The 23,842-nt window shown below is 35.6% G+C and overlaps 1 protein-coding gene across 3 annotated transcripts in view; it reads right to left on the bottom strand.

Annotated features, from left to right (window-relative positions):
* Positions 1-1,344: 1,344 nt before the first annotated feature.
* The window catches only part of ZFC3H1 (zinc finger C3H1-type containing), a 41,686-nt gene continuing 19,188 nt past the window's right edge, over positions 1,345-23,842 (bottom strand). For 2 of the 3 annotated variants that reach the window (XM_027655810.1, XM_027655821.1), the window contains exons 15-35: positions 22,659-23,207; positions 22,466-22,575; positions 21,117-21,248; positions 20,016-20,137; positions 19,363-19,464; positions 18,868-18,984; positions 18,010-18,193; positions 16,056-16,242; positions 15,399-15,590; positions 13,248-13,485; positions 12,055-12,160; positions 11,780-11,978; positions 11,209-11,303; positions 10,140-10,250; positions 7,824-7,928; positions 7,569-7,734; positions 6,735-6,835; positions 5,475-5,576; positions 4,835-4,874; positions 2,321-2,383; positions 1,345-2,194 (exon numbers count right to left, since the gene is read on the bottom strand). In XM_027655810.1, the coding sequence (XP_027511611.1) occupies positions 2,057-2,194; positions 2,321-2,383; positions 4,835-4,874; positions 5,475-5,576; positions 6,735-6,835; positions 7,569-7,734; positions 7,824-7,928; positions 10,140-10,250; positions 11,209-11,303; positions 11,780-11,978; positions 12,055-12,160; positions 13,248-13,485; positions 15,399-15,590; positions 16,056-16,242; positions 18,010-18,193; positions 18,868-18,984; positions 19,363-19,464; positions 20,016-20,137; positions 21,117-21,248; positions 22,466-22,575; positions 22,659-23,207 (3,159 nt within the window). In that variant the 3' untranslated portion in view covers positions 1,345-2,056. Of the gene's footprint in view, positions 2,195-2,289; positions 2,384-4,834; positions 4,875-5,474; positions 5,577-6,734; positions 6,836-7,568; positions 7,735-7,823; positions 7,929-10,139; positions 10,251-11,208; positions 11,304-11,779; positions 11,979-12,054; positions 12,161-13,247; positions 13,486-15,398; positions 15,591-16,055; positions 16,243-18,009; positions 18,194-18,867; positions 18,985-19,362; positions 19,465-20,015; positions 20,138-21,116; positions 21,249-22,465; positions 22,576-22,658; positions 23,208-23,842 lie in introns of all 3 variants that reach the window. The other variant, XM_027655832.1, reaches the window with a different exon arrangement.

The following is a 23,842-nucleotide window of genomic DNA, read 5'->3' as shown; positions in this document are numbered from 1 at the left end:
AGTGCATTTTATTTCTTGCCTGGTGAAAGAAAATGCTTGTGTTGCTCTAAAAATTATACAGCTTCTTCATATTTCTTCATGTCAGCTCCTACATTAACAACTCCCATTATGGTTAGCCACTTCCATATACCATCAAGCAAAATTGGGTCAAAAGGCCACACTAATAAACTATGAGTATTTTAATCAAAACAATATGGATTAAGGCCAGTGTAAGCCAGAACACTGTGGGTTTTTGGTTCCCCCTGCCCTTATCTTCAGCTATGTGAGAAGCCATTAAGGTAGTGTATCCATGATTAATCCTTGATAGTAATGTAAAGCTTAAGGTCTCTTCAGGAAAAGCCATGAGGCCTTTTGTTATAAAGTCACTGTACAGCAAGGCAAGAAAGGTCACAAAGTTAACAGCTCTAAGTGTAAGACAAGCCTAAGGTAAGGAACACACTGGGCAGCATTAAAAGTGCTGTAACCCTTGACACCTTTTCTGTTTCTAATAGTGGAATAGGTAAAATGGTATCCCACTAAAATAAACACTGCTGCAGAAAAATACCTGTTTATCTGCAAAGTTTTAAAGACAAATTATGAAAAAATATTTGGGCAATATAAGCCAGCACTTACCAAACTTAAGGGGTTTTTAATTAAAAAAAATTAAGTACTACACTTTTGTGGTCTGTGTCATACTACATAAGTGTGGAAAAAAACCAAGACACTACCCTACTACAACAAAGAACAGGTTTGAGTCAGCTTTTCTGATACTGGTTTTGTAGTCTGCATGCTTAACTTGAGCTAAAGTAAGGGGTTTGAAAGCTGCTGGAAGCTGTATGTCACAAACCACTTTGCCTCAAACATGAAGGCCAACCCATTTACTGGCATCTTCATAAATCACCTGTGCAATAGGTACTACAACCATCTTTTGATATGATTCTGAGCAGATGGAAAAACAGGTGGAAAGCCAACCTGATGTGAACAGCCTCATCACTGGTTCAGTGGCCTGACAGCATCTCTCTGCAATGTACATGGAGCAACTTTGGAAAGTGGGCCTCATTTCATTTAAGGCAAAAAGGATAATAGAAAATGCATTTCCCATTACTGAAGTGGTATTATTGATAGGTATAGTCATTATGGGACAAACATCTGTGTACCTGAGGCAAGGGGATGAAAAGAAACCAAGGGATGTAGTTATTCTACATCCACAATAGGCAGAGTTCAACCACATCTACCTACCTTTTGATCAAAATTAAAAAAGATACCAGATTTTTTTTTGAGAAGTCAGTTTGTATTGAGACTGTATCTCTGTGAAAGCACCTGTAATACCCCAAGGTAGTACCAAAACAAAACAGATCAGTATTATTTTTCTTTAAACTGTTAAACTTTATTATAAATTAAAATTTCTTTACAAAAAATTGCACATAATTGACCACTCTTAGGTTCTGATGCACTGGCATTTGCAATAGTTTCTTTAATCTTCAAGTTTAATAGTCTCTGCCATGAGTCCAATGCAGAAAAGGGCAGTAAGCAACCCTCTTAGAGCCTTCAAGTGCAAGAAGCATACTTGTGGCCACGGCAGTTACACTTTCCTTAAGAGCGGCTGCTTTTGTTTTAAATCCTGTAATGAAAAAGTCTCAAAAAAGGTTTAAAAAAGGAAAAACCCAAAATGGACTACTTGCTTTTTACTGTAAACACAGCCCAGTAAATTAATCCGAAACACAGATCTCTCAGGCATCAGCGAGAGTGTCAAGTGAATCAGGAACAGCAAAACAAAGAAAATAGTAAATAAAAAGAAAACATAAAAAAATAAAGTCTGTCATTTTGATTAACTATACTTACGTAGATGACGTTATGAGAATCTGGCAGGGCCCAGAAGCAAGGCCAGACAGGGAGTTCATGTTTCCAGAAGGTGGTCATGTTAATTGCTTCCAGGTTCAAGGAAAGCAGATCGGAGACTTGATATGCTCAGCAATACTCATCTGCCTTACACAGATCTTAGGGCATGGATCAGCCTGAAGAATCATTCAACTGATTTTGGCATTTTATAGGACTTACGGCTGACCATACTGAGTGTTCAGTAATTCTTGTTTTCTGTTCTGTAAGTGTTTAAATTTAAAAGCTCATCTAGGCTGACTCCAACCTCTTGGCACTTGGAAACTAGTTTTCTCAGGTTATCAGTTTTACCTCCTCCTGATGCTTCAAACAAGAGTTGCTGAAAGAGAGGGGGGAAGCAGATATAAGATTTAGCCAGAGCCTGAGCATCACCACATCTATGGATATGGGATATGCAGAAAATTTATATGAAACCTCAAACTGAATCATAAAGAGAAAACATTACATCTTTCCACAGTGTTGCACATAGAGGTAACTTCTGAAGGGCTCTCTGATATAAATGATGGACCTGCAAAATAAAGGCAAGTATTAAAAGTCAGCACAATTTCATGCACTCAAAAGTAATGATTCGAAGCACAAAAATCTCTTGCAATAATTTTTAAAATACTTTTGAAGTAAAGCATTAAATTGCTACTAAAAGCAAAGGCAAGTTTATGTCTGACCTTAATTCTGACCCTTGTATGAGCATGATTAGTTACATGAGTACATTGTATTTTTCTTCACAAGATTCTTGCCTCATTCATTGCACAGGATGGAACACATTCAGAGAATGAAGCAGCTTACTGAATATTTCTCTTTCACCACTCAATATGTAGTCTCAAGGTCTTGTTTATTGCATATCATCCCAATCCTGCAATAAAAATAACTGTTTCATGGGTTTTTTTCTTTCAGCCTCTATGTGTACTTAAACAATCAGTCTGAGTTTTTGCAATTCTCAAAGAAAATGGTTTTACCATTTTATTGTTCAAAATAGAGGACCAAAGCATTTAATGCTAGTACTTACTCAAGTCTCCAACTACTGGTATCTAAAGTACCAGCTTCAATCAGAGTCATTAGGGGTGGTATTTGTTGGCATTTTAAATACTTTTACCCATTTTTATATTCTTTTAACAAACCTTTACGTGACCTCTGAAGAGAATAAGTGACAGGTTCTCCAGGAACAGGAAATCCAGAATCTGAATCACAATTCCATTTTAAACCAATATCCTACTTGTTTACTAGAAAATCTAGTTAATCTGAAACAATCACTGATTTGTGTAAACAGTTTTAAGTGCTCACTACATCCCAAACTAAGACCCTCCTCCCCCCCGCCCAAAAAAACCCCAACTGCACTGCGTGTACCTACTTAAGTGATTTTACCACATGCCGCATAGTTAGTGAGGTGGTTGCAGAAGAAAACCATGCGATTTCTTCTGGGTGTAATCCAGCTACAGTGTTTCACATATGCCTTCATTTTAATTGGTTCATTTTCTTTAAAGGCCCTCTTTTTGATGCATTTGAAATATATTTTTCTAACCAAACAAATCTTTTCAGTCACCAGCCTTTTCAGGGATCTTTTCAGTCACCAGCCTTACTACAGGCAGTGCCTTAAGATGCAGTCCATCTAATACAATGACTGAAGCAGGGATCTGTGACTAATTACAGATTACACCAAACCAACACAGAGACAGAATTAAGGTTGAATAGGCAACCATGCCTTTGATATCTCCTGACTTTGAATTATTTGATCTTACAAACCAAATAACTCTGCTTGGGGATGTTCTTCTTAAACATTCTAGGGGACAGCAAAAAAGGAAAGAAAATATTTCATATGCAAGTCTAACAATAGCCATGCTACCCCTTATGGATCAGTTAAGCTTTAACATGGATTCAGAAGAAAGACCACAGACAAAAAAGGAAGAATGCTAAGAAGTCACTAAAAGAATGACACAAAACAAGACACAGCAAAGGAGCTAGCTCAAAGACACCACAAGCAAATGGTGAGTCACAAATCTAGGCCCTCATGATAACCCCCCAGCCCCAAATACATAGCATCCTTCCACAGGTAGAAGAATATTTTGATAGCAGCAATACCAGGAAGATCATTCTGTTTGAACTGAAATGTGATTCAGCTGTTGTGCCAAAAACCTCTTGTATTGGTATATAGTGATTTTTCCCTTCCCTAAGTACCAGTAAGTAACCTTGTTATTTTTGGAGAAAAAGAACTGATGTCTTTTGGGTGGTCAGGAACTATTCAAACTCTTTACATACACTAATTTGGCAGACCCACTCTTCCAACTACTTCACAGAACCAAAGAATGGTTTGGGTTTGAAGGGACCTTACATATCATCTAGTTACAAATCCCCTGGCATGGGTACCTTCCACTAGACCAGGTTGCTCAAAGGCCCATCCAGTCTGGTCTTGAACACTTCCAGGCATAGGGTATCTGCATCTTCTTTGGGCAACCTGTTTGTGTCTCACCACCCTCACAGTAATTTTTCCTAATATCCAATCTAAACCTGTTAGTTTGAAGCCATTCCTTCTTGTCCTAGTACTACATGCCCTTATAAGAAGTTCCTCTCCAGCTTTCTTATCTACTTGTAAAGACAGTCATTAGCATCTTCCAGCAAAACAAGTCTTTCTTCCCTCTACTGTATTTTAAGTTCTAGCAATTTCCTCCAGGTAAAACAAAAAAAAAAAATTAAAAAAAAAATCAAATGGGAGAAGAATACAGCCCTCTCAGTAAGGGAAACAGAAACAGTATGCCCAAGTACTCATTCATTATACAATCCATTCTACTTTGACTGTCAAAGACATTTCTCACACTTGAGGTAAATGTTGTGATGTTTATAAACAAGAATATTTCAACTACCTAGGAATCTTGGGTTTACAGATGACCATTGCTTTGGATAAAGCCAAGATATGAGAAGTCTTACAGAATTTCGTAATTACTCATTTTAGTACACTGTGTTGACTTACTTCTCTTTGTCCCATTAGAAAGCATTCGGCAGCAATGGCTCTGAGGAAAAGAAATATATACAAACATTTATTCTTGAATTATTTTAAGTGCCATTAGTGGCAGAATATTGACTGTGGAATGGAATTACTAATTCCTTGAGAAGAAACTGACTAAATTCCAATGAGGTTAATCTACATGAAAAGATAAAAGTAGCCATTTTTTAAAAACAACCTTACATGAGCAAGACATTTCAGTTGTTCCCCATTATGAACAAACACTGAAGAAAAAGATCAGTTCAGCATCACTGGATAATGGAGAATACTGCTATTGTGATATATAAAGGGGAGGGGTAGAGAGGGGGGGAGACAGAAGTCAATAGTTGAATTTAAAAAGGCAACTTGTAAATACATAATTCATATTTATCTGCATAATATCCATTCACATAAGTTTCTCCAAGAGGGAAATTTCATTTCTCATTTTTAAGAAGTGACAGTACCTCTGTCTGCTATAACAAACAGTTACTCTCTAAATAATAAGCTAATGAAAGAGAGGCTTCCAGTACAAGCCCAATTGGAATGACATTTCAGATTTACCTTTGTGATGTAAACCTTATAAACAAAAGCAATATCTATGAAAACAGATGTATGATTGTTGCATTACATTTTCCAGATGGCCAGGCATGTTGGGATATTATATGTAAACATCTTGGCTTGTAGTTTCAGAATTTGAACATTGCTCTCCTCCCAGTATCGCAGAAGCAGTCTGTAAAAGGTATTCATGAGAAAGGAACACTGCTCTAATCACTTGGACCATAAAAGCTGTCCAAAGATACAAACACACTATACAAAATCTATTATACCTAATCTGAGCTGAGAATTGCAAGTAGGAAAAAACCCAAGCCACCATATACAATATTAACTGATCATGCTCTCAGAACAAAACAAAACAAAAACGTTAAAATACACTTTCAGAGAATAACTAAGAAGTATGAAATCAGAGAGAAAATATGATCTTGGCACATTACAAGATTACAAGTGGAATACAAATCCACTTTTAGCATGCACAAAGTAACTGCACATTTGAAAGGAGGCAAATTAGTTTTACAGTCATGTGTCTAGAAGTACTGTTTAGTCAGTTCTGCTCACCCATTTCATGCAGTATCAACATTGTTTAAGGGAGCTGCAAGTTCCATCTAGACAGAATCGCAACTTGGTTTAAAATTAAGTCATTCAACTTCATGTGCCAAACGCAGGTGTACTCTCCCCACGCCCACAACCACACACACTCATTTCAAGTCTTGCTTTGAGTTCTTTGGGGTCATTGTTGATGATGAACAGTGTTTCAGGACTTTTCAAAACTACTCAAATACTCATGCGTTCACTGCACCTGAATACAGTAAGACATGGACTCTAATCCTGGAAGAGCGCATTTTGAAATACTGTTCAAGTAAGAATCAGTGCAATGCTTACATTAACTGGTTCTTTTGCCCATAAGACTTTTTTTAAATTATGGTTTCTCTTTGTTAAATAAATATCAAGTTAGGTGCACTGTTACAGACTGGTGTATCCATTTTTGTTTGTTCTATGCTGGAACTGTACTTGTAATAGATCAACAAGTAACAACAAGATTTTAACATATATCTGACATTTCTCTACACACTTGAAATTTTGACCACTTTCACTGATGAGGTACAATGCAGAGCTAATTCCTGTATAATTATAACCTGTCTGTAGATAGAATAGAACCTTGTCAAATACAAGATTGAGATGATGTCAGAAGGCACAATATGCCTCAAGCAACATGCAATAATAGAGGAAGAGTTTTACTTCCATGGCAGAAAGCAAATCATGCACGTCTTACACAAAAAACAGTAGTTATGTTAACAGTCTGTTGGTCTTGATTATAAGTATTTTTACATACCTCAGTGCAAGTCCAGGATTAGTAGGCATGGTAGAACAAAACCGTTCCAAGGTTTTGGAATGCTGAGATTTTGGAATGCAGCTCAAATAAAAAAGAATTACCTGCAGAATTTGAATTATAAACATTAATCCACTTTATAGGTCTTACTTTGCTAAGAATAATGGAATGACAAACTATGAACACTATGACTAAAGGGAGTTGCCACCTTCAAACCTTATCACTCATGGGTACAGAAATCAATTTGTACAATAAAAAGTTAGTGTCAAGTTGCTAGCACCAGTATTAGTCCCTCCAGTCTGCATTTAGTGAGCAAAGAGAAATGCACTGCATGTTAGCAAAATGAGATCCAGGATTTCTAGAAGCTTTATTCCATTTGGGTAATTGCTCAACTTGTTTTTACTCATAACTTTACTCCTTCTGTTTCTCAACCACTGTACTTTCCAAGAAAAAAATGACAGCGTAAATACTGTTTCCATCTGCCAGTATTATAGCTCTGCAGACCACTTGTGCTCAGCCATATCTGCCCTCCCTTATACATTTTCTCTTCTCTCTAGAAAAAAATAATTTGTCATTAACAGCTCTATTCACAGTGTTACAACACAGCATAAAGTTTCTCTTTGCCTTACACACCCTTTATTCAAAAGGTTGCTGCTAGATACTCTTCTGCTCAGAACACTACTACCCTCAGACTGTTGCTTCTTTTCCTAGTAACTCGTAGTTTTCACAGTGTTCATATATTACTGGTGCTGTATTTGAACAAGTAGATTACGGGTACCTGCTAACAGGTCATCAGCCTCTCTGTTTAGTTTAAACTGTCCACAGATGAATTTTTACCTTATTATGAAACTCATAATTGGTCCAGTAATCAGCAGTACTAAACGGAATTGGGTATCGTGTGGGGACTGTCACCAGACATCTGTTCACTAGATCAGTAAAAAGCTTGAATTCTTGAACTTTGTTGTTGGATCCAACAACTTTGCTATTGATAAAAACAAGGTAACTGGAAGAAAAAAGAAAAGAAAATAGATGGTTCTGGTAGCCTTCACTTAATAGCTGAGATGAATTGATTTTCTTCCCTTATGAACTTACTCTAACCAAATGTTCTGAACAGTTTCCTGTTGCATCACTGCCCCCAGAGCTGCTTCATAAGCATCCAGTGCTTCACCGACACTCGCATGAATAGACTGGCACAAACTGTTTACATAAAAAGATAAAGTGTTGTATGTCACAAACAATACATGTTATTGCACACTAAGAGTAAGACACAATGAAGAATTTCCCATCCTCAGATGCAAGAGAAAACAGTGTTTTCAGTTTAGCAGTATCATGGACTAATTTATCAGTCAATTTATTAAAATGGGTAAGTCTCAAAAGCAGGTAACAAGGAATAATAAAGCAACCATGCAGTTTAAAATGCAACCCTTAAAAACAAATTAAATCTTAGGAATTATCTTCTATTCCTGTAAAGTACCCTTTTACTAATCCTTCTAATATGAATGCTCTAACTGCCACAGAATGGAGACAAGTCTTGAGTTTCTGTCTGAGTTCCAGAACAATACATTTCAAAGTCAGATTAAAGCCACTTGAGAAATATTATCAGACTGTGGCAATAAAATTAGTGTTCTGAAACAAGTATTACCAAGATCTGGGGCAGAAATACACTGATCATGTCAGAAAAAAAAAGAAATTTGACAAGTAAAAAAAAAACAAACCACCTTAATTTTGTTCAACAGTTTCTCAAAAAAACATACAATAAGACCAACATACAGTACCTTGCCAAAGACAGAAGTAGACACATTCTTTGATCAAGACATGGTGAACAATCCTTATTTCAAAGTGTAAAATTACAGTGGCAAAAAGGTAAGACTTTCACTAAGTCATGAGGAGAAAAAAAAACCAAAAAAACTAACAACCTCATGAAAGAGATTACAGAAATACAAAGATAGGGCTGATGTTGCTACCTTGCTACAGAACCCTCCTGACTAGGGTCATATAATCAGAGTGGCTGATTCTACTTGTTTTCCCCAAGAACTACGCACTAAATCACCAATTGCTACTCTTTCTAAAAAAGTGAGTGTATACATTTGTGCGCACACACACGTTACACACACTGTGATCTCCCCAAGTAAAACACTCTTACATGAGCTTTGAGGCTTTGCTGATTTCAACCTATTTTATGTTGCTAAAAGTGAACTTTTATGTGTTTTGTCCTCTGTACCTGAAGAAAGAAAGGATATATATGCAGGCCCAGATACCAAGACATTTACTGTAGCAAAACTAAAAGAGAGACACTCTGCAAGTAATTTAGCTCTGAAAGTGATTTAGGCATTTAATACGAGAGCACTAATTTCCCTTCTTAGAAGCAGGTGCTAAAATACAGGAGCACCTGAGCTTAAGACAAGGTCCCTTATGACTAAAGAGTGACCTCAAGTGTCTTAATAACAACACTTCTACTGTATAAGTGCCAAACCCAAAACTGACCTTGTGAAGAGGTACTTTCTGTTAAAAAAAAAAAGGCATTTCAGTTGGTATTAATGGACAATACAAAAAGAAAACATTAAGATAACCTTTACATAAGGTTTAGATTAAGTTTACTTGAAAACCATAGATTTTACCTCTACACTGTCTACCAATTAAAAACTATAAGGAAGAGTGGTGAAGAAGTTCTGAGGAGTACGTGAAGCATTATCATCCTTGCCCCTTTTACATATCTTAAAAGCCAAATAACTACTTGTGAAGACTGACAAACCCAGACCATGAAGTTGTAAACTTCTTCTTAAACAGGCTAAGTCAACACTTCAGTAATCACAGTTATGTAACTAGCATAAGTTATAGATGGCTAGTACTTTGGTGTCTGGCAATCCTGTATACTGCTGCTATCAAAAGGAAGAAACGAAAAAAGAAGATTGTGTATACATAACAAAGATGTGTTCCTCTGCAATCTCTTGCAGAAGACCAGGTCAGTTTACTGTGGAGGGGTTTCTCTCCATGAAGAGCTGAAAAAGCAGGTCAAGGAAGGTGGGGAGACCAGGACTAAACAGAATAGGGAAACTATTGTAAAATAATAGGGAGACAACTGAAAGCCAGGAAAAAAAACAACACTACTAGCAGTAGCAACCTAAAACAAAAGTAAACCAAAAAAATCATTTTGAGATGAACACACCTATTACTGTTCCCATAGGTCTGAATTCCTGAAAGATTTCTCAATAGTAGAATTTGACATGCAATTCAGTTTCATAAAATTATCTCCATTGTGAAGCAGGCTGGTAGATTTTCTAAGGACTGACAGATTCTTTACTGAAAGAACCTACCCCCTTATGCAAATAATAAATACTCTGTTTTTTGAAAATGGAATTTACTCAGACCCAAGAGCTGTTTCTCAGAAATTCTTTACAAAAATCTCACCAGTATATCTGCCACAGATATGGGATTTGCTGGTTAATAACATCATCCATAAGATGTTCTTTATAGAGGGGTGATGTAAATTCAATTGGCATTGGAAAATTCAAGAGATATCTACAAGAGAAAAGCAGTAGTAAATGAGAATATCATCCTACATAGAAGACTGCTATGTAAATGTAACAATCAGTTCAAAAGTCCAGTTCATGAAAAATACTAAAAAATACACACTTTTCCTAGATTTAGTTTAATTCTAACTAGGTACAATTTATACAGAAAGCATTACATAGAAATACAGAAATAGTTAATATAGAAGGTATTTACTCCGTCATTACATACAGAATTAAATGGTGACTTTTATCTGAGACTTTCCCTGGCCTAAATAAATTACATTAGGGCAGAATTGCCTACATACAATCAACTAGACTACATTACCAGTACTAAATTTCAAGTAAACAAATGTAAGCAGGAATAAAATCTAATACCTAACTTAGACATTACAAAACCTCAGCTGCCTAAGCTTTAGCACAAAAGCTTTTTGCTTTGAAGGCCTTCAGAAGCATCTACTTTGATCATAAAAACTTGCATATTTCAAAACTTCAGTAAGTCTCTCAATTAGGTGCTAAAATTCAAGCAGAAAATCATCAGGCTACATATCAATAGTCTTTTCATCAATAATAATCTGATTAATAGCATGCTGAACCTCTGGACTGAGCTCTTTTGCAAGTGCCTAAATAGAGTATTTTAGATATGCAATTTTAGGCTCCCAGCTTTAAGGGTAGGTGGGTGGGGGGAACCAAAACCAACTTTCATATATATATGATTGATTTTCATTGCCTAAATCCAGACTTTTAATTTGCCTTCATTATATCTTTAAATGCTCATAGGTTTACGAATTAGTGTCTATGCAAAAACAAGTATAAACCTTATGAACTACCAAATCATCATTCACTGAAGTTTTGGCAAATCATGCCAAGCTAAAAAACAGAAGAGTTTAAAAGTTCTAGACTATCTTCTTATTCAAGAAAATGCCAGTATTGCCAAAATTTAAATTAAAAAAATACTCTAAATGTACCTTAAGAGATCCATGGGACCATGCTGTTGGCATGTATTCTCAAAGAAAGCTGCCACAAAGTCTTGCAACAGTGGAAGAATACTGCTTGATCTATCCTGTTTTGTTGTTTGGGTTTTAAATAAAAAAAAAATAAAATCAGACATCAATCTGAAAATGGTAAGAACAACTTAACCAAAATAAATAACAAGAGGTGTGCCTATCTCTGCAATGCTCCATTGTTTTCATTCTCTCAAGAATGAAGTCTAACTGGGTCACTCAGCAGGCAGCAGAAAAAAGCTGAAAAAATATTACAGGTTCTATTTTTACTTTCTGTTATTCTTGCTTAAGGATATTACCACTGAATTAGAACAATCTAAACTATAAATTTATGATTTTATATAATTTCTATTATTATCTTTTATCATTTCACTTATCTTCCCAATTATACTTTTCCCATCTACATAAAGGAGCACTAGATATTACAAAAATATAATTAAGATTAATCCATTTGATGAGTATTTCAAACAACACACAAAATCTGAATTTAATAAATCTAGCAGACCAACAAATTAGTTTTGAAGTGGAGTATTACCTGTGAAACAAGAAATTTACACAACCGATAAAAAATTTCTGCATTCTGAGGATTCTTCTCAAAAGCTCCAATCCACACCTTGTAGGCACTGTCACTCTGCTCCATCTGCAAATACAAGGTGGCCAAACTCTCCAAGAGCTGACAGTTGCTGGGACAGAGCTCCAACAAAGACCTGCAAAGTTCTGCAGCAGACTCCCACCTTAAAGAAAAGTAAAGATAAATTTTCAAAAAAACCAGCTGAGTACTCCAGTCAAAATCATCTTGAAACAACTTACCTTTCAAGAAGTTTCAGCAAAGCTATCATGTTTCTGTAGAGAGGAAAGCAGACAGCTATTCTTTTGTCAGCCTCAAGGCTTTCATCAGTACACGTTTTGACTGCATCTTCAAAAGAAAAGCAAAAACGAAGCCTTTAGACCTCACGCAACATCAAAGTTATTTGAAGCTTTAACGTGAAAAAAGTCTCCTTTAACATAATGAAAATATGTAAGTGTGGAAAGACATTACTGAGAGTGCTGCCTTTGCAAATTATTAGAAAAAGACAATCTTTAGAAAAGTTGTCTTTACACTTATCACCATGTTGCAAGGACAAAAATCTTTCAGTTTCATCTCTTATTCATTTTAAAAACAATTTCCTACCAAAGAAACACTAAAGCAATATTACAGACAGAAGCATATAATTATATTTAAAATCACATCCCAGCTATTGAGACAAAATATAGGATATTACTTTCTTCTCTGTATCATAAAGAGTTATCCCCATTATCATGGCTGCACTGCCTTTACTCCCGCAGCTGGGTTACTCCATTGATCCTTGAGTATTTCCACAGTGCATTACCACCTGCAGCACTCAGTGGCAACTCAATACTGCTGCTGGCTAACACACTAAGTACTGACATCTATGCTACATAATAGCATTTGTCTGCTACTATAAAGTCTACCTCTAGCAGCAACCCAAATCAAGAACTCAATTTCTTTTAATATCTTCATTTTAAATCTTAAAAAAACCCCTACTTAAACTCTGAATTGAGATAAACACATGCATTTCTCTGCCTCTTTTATGGAAATACACTAACAACATTCCAGGAAAATAACTTTGCAATAAATACATCCTGTTAAGCAGAGAAAGGGTAAGAAAGAATGATGACAGAAGCTTGGCTTTATGCTTGCTTAAGCCCAAGAAAACTAGCAGTCACAAGCCACTGACTGGTCTTTTTCTCTGAACCATCATATTCTATTAAGATAAGGCTGTAGCTTTGAACCACAGACAAAAAACTCAGTGCATTTGTTAAGGACATGAGAGCATGGAGTTTCCTCACTGCTCCATTTAAATAAAAATTAAATATTCAGTGGATTAATCCAATGGCTTAACGGAGTCATCAGCAATATTGCATTGCCTTGAAATTCTAGAAGTTGGATAATATTTCTTGATTTAAAACATGTATTAAGTAGTTTACCTCCTTAAGCTTACCTTCAAACATAGCTAACAGTACATCAGGATCAGTCTTCACATCTTGAACTGTTTGCCATGGTATTAAAAATGGCTCTTTGTGCACAATCCTTGAAGGACTGACATTTGCTGGATCATAGAACTTGACTGGGAGAATACCAAATTCAATTAAATGTATGTAAGCCAGCCAAGCCAAGCAACGGTCACTTACAGTAAGGTGTTCTGATATCATCTTTTCATTTGTTGATTTTAAAGCATTCTGTAAAAGTTAAAAGAAATACATTACATTTAAGATTTAAGAACAGAAAAGGAAACAGGAAGAGTGAGTTTTAATATTCTCAAATCTTTTCCACAGAAAGGACAGCAACTAATTCTTTACATCAATCATCATCATATTCAGTTTATGTGAATGCATGACTATGCAAATCATATGGATGATTTCTAGGAATAGGTTCAGAAAAAATGCAGAAGGTTGTTACTTTGGAAAGAGAGACACTTTGAAAACATGCATCTCCCAACGTGTTCCATTTTTTCTGATTAATTCCCCAGTTACTTCCAGTTCCACAGAAATAATATATTCGTTCCAGAGACAATTCATCTACAAGCTGGATTCAGCGTAATATATCCTACTAGATTTTGTGGGTTTGGGGTTGTTGGTTGGTTTGGGGTTTTTCTTTATTAAGGTCTAGCTATAAAGCTACTAAGCTACAGTTAGTCAAATCAACTGAATCGACCACCACCTCTAGACATACTGTTTTAAAAAATGTCTTGGAAAACTTTACCAAGAACAAGGATAGTGTTTCAAATTTTTCAACTAATTATACACAAAGATAGAATAGTCCAGTTAAATCTGCAGATCCCACATAAAAAAACTGGAGCAAGCAATTAGATAAAGTCTAAACACAAAGTGTTCCTGAAACAGAACAGAATCTCATGACTAGTGATGTGCCAACATTTTTTTGGCAAAAGGCAGTACGGTCAAAGAGTGCACTTTCAAGGGAATGAATGTACTTGCAAATTTATACAGAATTCAGCAGGACACACATCCTGAAATAGATGAAAACTGATGTTTCAAAACAACTTCACTTATTCACTCTTGAAAATATTTACTTCAAAAAAATTGCTTTCAAGTCTTCTAAAGAGATACACTGCTATTTACTCTGAAGTAACAGTTACTTAAATATGGTTAAATAATCGCTCCTCAAGACATTCTTTTCAACTACACATTCCAGATTAACATTAAAAGAAACAGAAAGTGTCGAAAAAGTGTTTGACTTTGTGATTATGCTTTGCAGAAAGGTAAGGGAAACCAATCTGTGTTATTCTCCCATATACTCCGGATTTCCATCTCAATTTGACTGAGTTTCTTCTCCCTATGTTCTTTTTGGTAATTCAGAGTTACATTTCTCAGTACATTTGGGGGAAGCCATCACAGCATTGCACCTTCCCATTCCAGCTGGAGCCAGACCAAACTGCGAGGGCCTCAAACCTCGAGTAACATGTCAGGCTGCAGCAAACAACAGGCATCACCTGCTGGGAGGAATAAAAACCTGCAACTGAAAGGACAGCAGCTCCCACTTTGGGGAGAGGGTGATGTCAGCACTCCATCTCACCCTCAGCCACCACTTTTATCACCTACACAAAAATAACAAGTCATCTAAATTCTTTCTACAGTCACAGTTTTAGGCTGAGGTAGCTCAGTGACTTTGGAGCTCATGAGAGCAATAAAATCTGATTTAAACAGTCTCCAGATTCGAGAGCAGGGCAAGACTGTTAGAAAATATCATACTATGCTTTTTCCCAAGAACTACTGGTTTGATAATTTCTGTAGTAATTTTGAATACCTGAGGCAATACATTACTCAACAGGGCCTTCACTGCAAAAACTGTTCAATGACTTACTGGAAGTCAGGAAATACACCGTGTCCCTAGGAATTATTTTGAAACATAGTGGTCTAGGCTATTAGCTACACAAACAAGGCAAAATAAATAAAACCCCTAAAGGTATATCCAGATTTTACAATGGCATCATATCTCAAAACAGAATCCTCTATTTGCTGAAGGAATTCTCCTAGTGGAAGAAACAATTCTTCTGAAGTTGAAACTATCAGAGTCACAGGCATTAAAAAGGTAAAGGCATGAAGACACCCCTGAGGTGTAACTCAGGAGTTACCTGCAGCAGAACAAGAGCATTCTGATGTCTTCCTGTAAACAGGCTTAAGTGAACCCTGTAGAGGAGAGTCTCTAGCAGCTGAAAGGACACAAGATTTGGATTTTCTCCTCCCCTTGTCACATCCATTAGGAACTGTAACATCCTCCCACATACATAGTCTTTTCCATCAAAGGAATTCTCCAAATTCAAAAACTAGAGAGAAATAAGTCACATTAATAATAACAATCAGAATACAAGTAAAGCTTATAAGCCAATGTTTAAAAATCACAGAAATCAAAGATTTTGAATAGTGTCCTTCACTATCTTATGAATTGTATTTCCCTCCCTCCCACCAAATTTTCACATTAAACCTCAAAAGATACCACTTTTAACACATGTAAGAACAAATAGCCAATTTTTGCAAAGCCTAAGAAACAAAAAATAAGCAACAAAACATCTTGATTTGAAATAACATTTATTACCTGAGGAAAAGTGATGATTTCTACAAATAACCTGCAAGCAGAACTTGAGTCGCTTCATTTTCTGAGCAACTTCTGAGTTTTCAAAAAGCTACAGTGCTTTTCATTTCACACTTTCCCTGTCATATGTACTGGTTTTGTACAGTAGAAAACACACACAGGAACATTTCACATACGCTTTTTTTTTTTTTTTACTTACTGTCCACCAGATTTGATAAGAAGGAGCATATTCCACTGCTGTTTCACACATTTCCTGTATCTCCTCCTTGGTTCCTCTTTTTGAGAAAAGTCTGAGGTAATGACACCAAATTTCAGGATTTTCTTTGTTGTTCTCAAGGGCTCGAGCCAAAACATTTAAAGTAGAATCTAAACACTCAGATGATGAGCTGTAGAAGTTAAAAAGAAAAGCACTCATATCACCTGTGTTGGTATAATGACTTACACAATATCAAATATGAAAATGAACGCTTTGAATTAGAGTGGAAGTCATACACACTTAGCCATCTTTTTTTTAAAATGTGTTGTCCTTTACTATCGAAGTTTCAGTAGGTTTTCACCCTTCAAAGGTTATTACGTGCAATTATCACAGTGCACAGAAATATGAGTATTCTAGGAAAAGAGTGCCAATTCAAAAAAGAGTCCAGTTTAATGAAAATGGGAAAGATTCATCTGTAAGCAAAGTTCTCAAGTTGCAAGCATATAAAGGCATTTACATTGCACAGGCTTAAGAACTTCAGTAGGAATTTCAAAGGTATAGTAAAGTAAGTTATTATATTTTTGTTACGTATTTACTTTCTACAGTCATTAAACATAAGCATGTCATACAGGTTCTCTGCCTCTAAACCATTTTAAAAAATGAAATTTTAGTTTTTGAGATAACTATCATGAGATGATACTCACAAAGTAATATTTGTTCAAATAACTGACTATACTGCAAACCACAAAGCTGAGCTTTAATTCATAGATAAACTTGCATAAAACCACAGAATGCTTCTGAGGTCACATTTATTCTGAAAACATCTTTCAAAATTATTTTGCACAGACAGAGGAAAAGAAGTCCCAAAATAAAAGCAATAGAATTAACCATAAGTCTGAAGCTTTCCCAGCCCCTTCTATCACGACTTTCACCTACCGCACCACTCAAGTTTCTTCAGAGTACTGAGGAAGAGGAGAATAGAGGAGGTGGTTGTTTAAAGAAAAGGATGCATTGTTTTCCATTAGGTTTTCTCCCTTCTTTTCTTGGTCGTTTCCCAAGAACACTTATATTTAAGTGTGTTCTTCTTACACTGCCACTTGCTGGTAGTATTTTCCTTTGAGTACCAGCCTTTCCAGTTCTATCCCTTCTATTGTTCAGGCACCTACTGATACAGCTAAACTGATCTTTTGCTACCTTTTCCATTATCTACAGTTTAAACGAGGCTTGTAAAGCAGAAATGCTCCTCTCCATTCCCTGTTGCAGTTGCTTAAGTCAGTACCTAACTATTAAAACTGAAGTCAATCAATTGTCATGATGGATGAAACCATCGTGACAGAATTCCCACTGAAATGATGTGACTGCCAACAAAAACGTGGTACCCTGCAGTATAATTTTAAGGAAGAGAAGCTATAGAAACTTAGAAATCCAAAAGTTAAAAAATATAAAATAAGAAACCGAGCACTCAACTGGGCCATTTCTACAGATATAAAAACCACCTAGCAGAACTGTTCTTATAAGAAAGCTTTCTGATGAAAGCAATTTTAAGTATTATTCCAACCATTCGCTCTGTAGTAGAGGATTAACTGATTTGAGTTTATTGGTCCACTACTTGACCACTGGAAGTACCACATTTCACTGTAATCTTAAAACACGTTAAGTTGTGCACTTTTCAAACACAAACAATTATTTCTTCCACACTGCTTTCCATCACCTTCCATTCTGAATCAGAATCCATCCAAAGATAAACCATCAGTGCAATTTATTACTCATATGCAATACTACGTACAGCAGGAAATCTGATCTAATCTATTTTTAACCTGCTCTTAAGTAATAAATTATTTGTGGTGTTGTTAAAGTTTTTTTATATCAAAAAGGAAACTTGATCATAGCAGCATGGTTAAATCAAACCTAAATGTAGCAAGTGTCTAAAATCCAATCTAAAATTCAGGAGACATACCCTTCATTTTGATTCAAGTATTTATATGCAAGTTTAATCCAAAGCTGTACATCACAGGGGTTTTCTTGGACACTTGCTTCCAAGTTGGAAATGTCATCAGTCTCACTTGTAAAATACCGGACATCATCTGGAGTGACCACAGCATCAAGCACTGGAACTCTTTTTTTATGTTCTGTGGGATGTGCTGCAAAAAATATTTTAAAAAAAAAAAAAAGTTTATTTTCGAAACAGAAGCGACCTGTAAGATCAGAACTCACACAAGAGGTGCATTTATACATTTCAAATAGAGCTACTGACCAGAGCAAAAAATTCTGAGTCTCTAAAAATCCTTTTTAGAAGATTTGTTAACAAATCCAAAAGCTCCTACTTGCATGAGTCACGTGTAAACACTGTCATGTTACTGACACTCTAGCAAGCTTCCAAGTCTCAAATGCTGCTTACCAGCAATTTTTTAACTGCTGACCTCACACCAAATTGTAACTCTCACATGAGGTTATCTTAAGGGTTCGGGGTGGAATAAAAATTGAAAAAAATCCTAATGATACATGGACAAAGCTGAAACATTCTACGGAATTAGTTCCTTATGCTCCTTTAATAACAGGTAATTAGAAATTCCACCTTTATTTCCAGTCACATATTACAGGAAAAAGAATCTGGTATAAATACAACCGACTTATATCAAGCTTTACCCAAAAATGTATGGAAAATAAAGTTTGCATGCAGGAAGTATAAAGTCAAGAGAGCTATTAAAATCACTAGTTTTTTCAAGAACTACTTAAGAAAATCGGGTGTTTGGAAGAGGTTGATAGGTATTTTCCTTCAGTGCTCTTTTTCATTCAAGCCACACATCCAGATTACCATATTTAATAGGTCCAACAAACTGCTCCTCTTCACTGCTGCTACTATCTAACAGGGGTTTTCTCCAGTACTTTGGCCTCCATTTCCTTTTCTCTTTCCATGTTGTATGTGGAGGTGCTGTAAACAAAGTAATAGAAATTCTTTTCCTTTTCTGTATTCAAGAATAAAATGGTTTTAGATGTAGATTTTAGATAAAAAGATTCTATGAGTACAACACAAGTGTATACATTTCACTACTACTTATTTAAAATATATTGTGATCAAGGGCATAAGTGATTTCTACAAATTGCACTCCAAAACTATTGCACTCCAAAACTATTACATTATTGCCTTAAAACAAACTTTGCTGCCTTTAACTTACCATAATCAGTATTTATAATACTGAGGTAAACAAAGCAACAAAAAAAAAGTATTCTTGGTTTACCAAATCACCAAGGTACTTACATAGTTTTAAGAAGTTTATATATATTGTATTTCATCTACCAAGTTACTTACTGTGACTTTTACTCTCATTGACATTGCTGGCCAGAAGAACAGCCATCTGATCCACTGACATACGGTCTCTGTTTATACCAAAAAGTTTTTCAACATATTTTTCTGAAACAGGAATATTTGTAGCTTAGGTAATATATAAATGAAAACATTCAAGTAAGTTAACAGCAATTCAGCACAATATATGCTAAATTCATAAAATGTGACTGCTTCAAGGGGTATGGTAATTTAACACACTAGCACAAAAAAATGAAAAAATAACTAAGTTCTCTTTGGCAACTTGCCTATATGGCAAAGGCATTGTTACGAAATTCCAGCTCCACTGAAACAGATCAGTCCAGTAGTTACAAAACTGAGGAAGGAAAGAGGGAAAGATTCCATGCTCATTCCTCCCCAGTCCCCTGAATCCCAGCAACACTTTATTGAGTGAAATATTCCTCAGATTAATGATTTTTTTTTCTTTTTGTAAAGACACCAAGGTTAATTAACACTACAAAGGACTGAACTGGACAACTGAAGAAACCTACTGTTTCACATAGCTGTAACTTATATATTGCTTCACATCAAAATCCTTCTGCTCAGGGTTTTTAATGAAAGCCATTTCCTTCAGAAGCGAAATCTTTGGATACCAAAGTGAACAAAAGACTCTTAAAAACCTGTGGCAGTGCTGATCTCCTCATCGGTGCTTTTTTCTGAGCAGCCAATCAGTTCTAAATTGTAAGACAGAATATCCTGAAACAGCTGCTTGCGGTTGAGAGTGCAATCTTTCATGTGCTGCCTAAAATAAACAAATAAGCAATTAATACATTAATCACAGCAACAAATTATTAAGAAAGTTTGTTTTAGTGCACAGTTGGGTGAGGCATAAAGAAAATGATACCCATAGAAAACACTACAGCTTGCTTTGACATTTTAGTTAAATATGTCTAGGCCTTCTCTAAACTTAAGTTTGCATCAGGAACTTAATCCTAGTCCCCATTATTTCACTTACTCTTTAAAATACATGTCTATACACTCATTTTGCAATAACACAAAACCACAGTATGTAGAACTTCGCAGGCCAAATAAGGTAGTTACAAGAATTACACATCACTTTTAATTTAGAAGAATCAAATGATGGTTTGATGACAACAGCTAAAAGCTGATCCAGAAGAGTTAAAGTTCACTCCTATTATATTTTTCCAGCAATTTTAAGTTTCCAAATTGAGTTTAATCCTAACCAACTGATATCCATTTTTAAGTGCACAACACTGTTAAACAAGTGATTTTTAAAATACCATTTAACTCCAGTCTTCCAAGAAACAAATTTAGCCAGTATTTTCCCAGAAAACTAGAATTACTCTACCTACGATAGTATTATTTTTTTAATTATGTACTTGGTGTATGCTTTTCTTCTCTAGTGTGCTTAACAGTATCAACCACTTCCTAAGGTTCTATGATGGCCTGAAGTTACTACAAAGCTATGAAGTGAGACCAGTCCCATCTGAATTACTAGGCAACCAAAAGATGAAATATTCTCTAATAGGCCATACTACTTTTCTAAATACACATCTAAAGAGCCTCCTTTTTCTTCATGGCTTAGATAAAAGGGGTTTTTTCCCTTCTAACTAAGTATCTGCAAAATAATCTTGCCCAGAACTCGTGCATACGATCATATATCCAGACCTTTTAAAGAAACGAAAACCATGCTTTTTTCAGACAGTCAGAAATCAAGAAGACAAGTATAGTTGAAATGAAGAAAATTAAAGAGAACTCACCACTGACAGTCATCATCATTACATGTGCCTGTTAAATCAAAACGGCAGAAACACTGTTTTGGCTCAATCATATTGCTATACGTTATTGAACTGAGGTACAGTTTTTCCTTGGTTCGAAAATACGGACTAAACCTAAAATGAAACAGCACATTATTGTGATGAAGTATACAAGGCAAGACATCAATTCTCTAAAAAAATAATTAAAGTTCAGTTTCTCTGTATTAAATCTCATTATTTCCAAAACCATGCTACTAACCAAAAGCATCATTAACCTACAAGCTAAGAATAAGGTAAAGAAAAAGTGGAAGAGGAAGCGAACACCACAGTACTTCTCAATCTAAATAAGTTCTGCTCTAGTATTCTCTTCTTTAGGTGCAGAACTTCATTCATACAAAAACAGGAAGTGTAGTAATGACCCAGTACGGAAAGCAAACAACTGAAACTGCATTTCAGTAGTTTCTAGAAAATCTCATGCTCTAAGCAGCCTAAGATCGACATCAAATGAAAATGTAAAGAGAATTGTTAAAGATTAACCTGAAGAAACAGTGAACAGATTTTACAATGTGTAAACAAACAAAACCCAGTCTGAGTTGAGCAGACTAACGCTTATTTTAGATCTTTAGCTAAAGTTTGACTACGTCAACTTTGGGATTTCTAGTTCCTTCAGGAATTGAAGTAATAACCTACACGAAGTTAAAAAGAAGACTCATGTAAAGATGGTATCCTCCATCTTCCTCTACTTAAGAGCACAGAAATAAAAAACCTGAAGCATAAGGTAGGATTCAACTGCTCCATTGTAAATTCCAGATTTTTGTTTTCTCAAAGTTGATGTGTAGGAACAAAATTCTCTTTAGTCAAAAAACAGATGTGCCAAATTGATTACACTTGCAGGTGTTAATGTCAAGTCAGGATGAATCACTGTGCTCATGCCTTTTTCCACTGAGCAGGAATCCAAAAATAGATGGCTGGATAAATCTCAACTCAGACATTGTAAATCCTAGCCAAGTTCAGAGACTGCATAACTGAAATATGCTTCTTGGATTTACATATTCATATTGGATATAAAAATCCTGTTTTCAAATGTTTAACTATTATTTTTAATTTAGTTATATCAAGCAGCATGCAATGCAATGGAAAAGCAGTATACTGCACAAAAACAAGCGACTTGTACATACCAGAAAACATGACTAAAATCATTAGATTCCATAAAATAGACAAAATTGTTTAAGGATAGTCAAGTTTGTCACTATGCCTAGTCTTTCAGTACATGCCTGGGTATCTAGGAAAGAGCAGTGATGAATACTTGAACAAGAAAACAGACACAAGTCAAAGAGCTACAGTCTTCATACCTGTAGGATTTAAATACTAGAAGAGGACTACGATATGGTCCAAATGGAAATGGTTTCACTTCAGTTTGTTTATTTTGAGATGTAAGAAAATCCACGTCCACTGAAATTTCCTAGGAAACAGATAAACAGATTCACAGTAGTTGCAACACCACCTAATAAAGACAAGCTTCATGTTCAGTTGTGAAACACTTACCTGACCACACAACAGATCTTCCTTAGGTACTATAGAGGCAGTACTTGTCAGCAGCAGCTCTTTCAAGCTGTCAGCTTTAGCATAAAGTTTTTTCAGTTCATCAATATTCAACCCAAGGAAGAGCTCAGGCTCCTCTGAAGCCTTTTTAGAAACTTTGTTTATAGTTTCTTGCTTTGGAGTGTCCATGTGTTTAAGATTTGGTTTAGTGAAAGAATTAGATTCTCTGAAAGATCTCCTTCGTTCTCGGTTTGAATTAGACAGAACTTCATCATCAAAGTAATTTTCTTCACTGTCCAAAGTCAACTTGTCCTGTGTAAGGTCATGAAGTGATGGCTGAGGTAATGTAAATTCAGATTCCTCTTCTGCATGAGGTGTAGCATTTGATTGTTCCTTGGTTTGAAGTGCACGGGCTTCCTTCAATTTCTGAATTTTAAGAGCATATTCATACTCTAGTTGTTGAAGTCGTTTTTTCTCTAGTGCGATCAATTCTGCTGAATGCTTTTTCGGACTTGATGCAGGGGAGGTCTCCAATTTCAACATTTTGCTTGGCTGAAAAGAAAAAAATTGCTTTTATTTGATTTTCTCATCTACTGATTATTGACAGGAAGTAAAAAATAGACAAAATGTTTAATTCAGAATTTATAAAAACATTTTAAAAAGTCTTGCCTGAAGATTTCAACAAACAGCATAAAAACCACAAGAGTTTGTCACAATTCAACTGGCAGGTTTCCAGGTTTTGCGATAAAAGTTAGCCTACATAATGTACAGGCTTAAACAGAAGTTTCGGCCACACTTAAAAGGTGAGCTATAAAGCAAGTACATACAGTGATGATGGGAGTGCAAACACAAAAATTTACAAAAATATTTTAGTCTTGTTTTTCCGCATTTTGTTTTCAAATCAATATCAGAGCCCCTCTTCAGCAACTTCGCTTGATAGTTTTAACAAAATCATTGATGCCTATAGACAGCAAAGTACTTCCTGCCTTCCTTCACAGGAACATAGTTCCTCTTATTTATCTATGCACAGCATTCCCCTACCATAGAAATGTAGGCTTTGAACAGTTTTCTTTCTGAACTCATTAATGCCTTTTTTGTTGAATCCTCAAAAATGCACACAACCATTAGGAAGATTCCCTGCAGTGCTTTTGAAATGTTTTCCTGAAATTCCATTTGAACTTTCTTAA

This window comes from Corapipo altera, unplaced genomic scaffold (genome assembly GCF_003945725.1).
Source record: "Corapipo altera isolate COAL_440 unplaced genomic scaffold, ASM394572v1 1, whole genome shotgun sequence".
Taxonomy (NCBI): domain Eukaryota; kingdom Metazoa; phylum Chordata; class Aves; order Passeriformes; family Pipridae; genus Corapipo; species Corapipo altera.
Note: the sequence above shows the minus strand (reverse complement) of the source record. Positions and strands in the feature narration are given on the sequence as shown.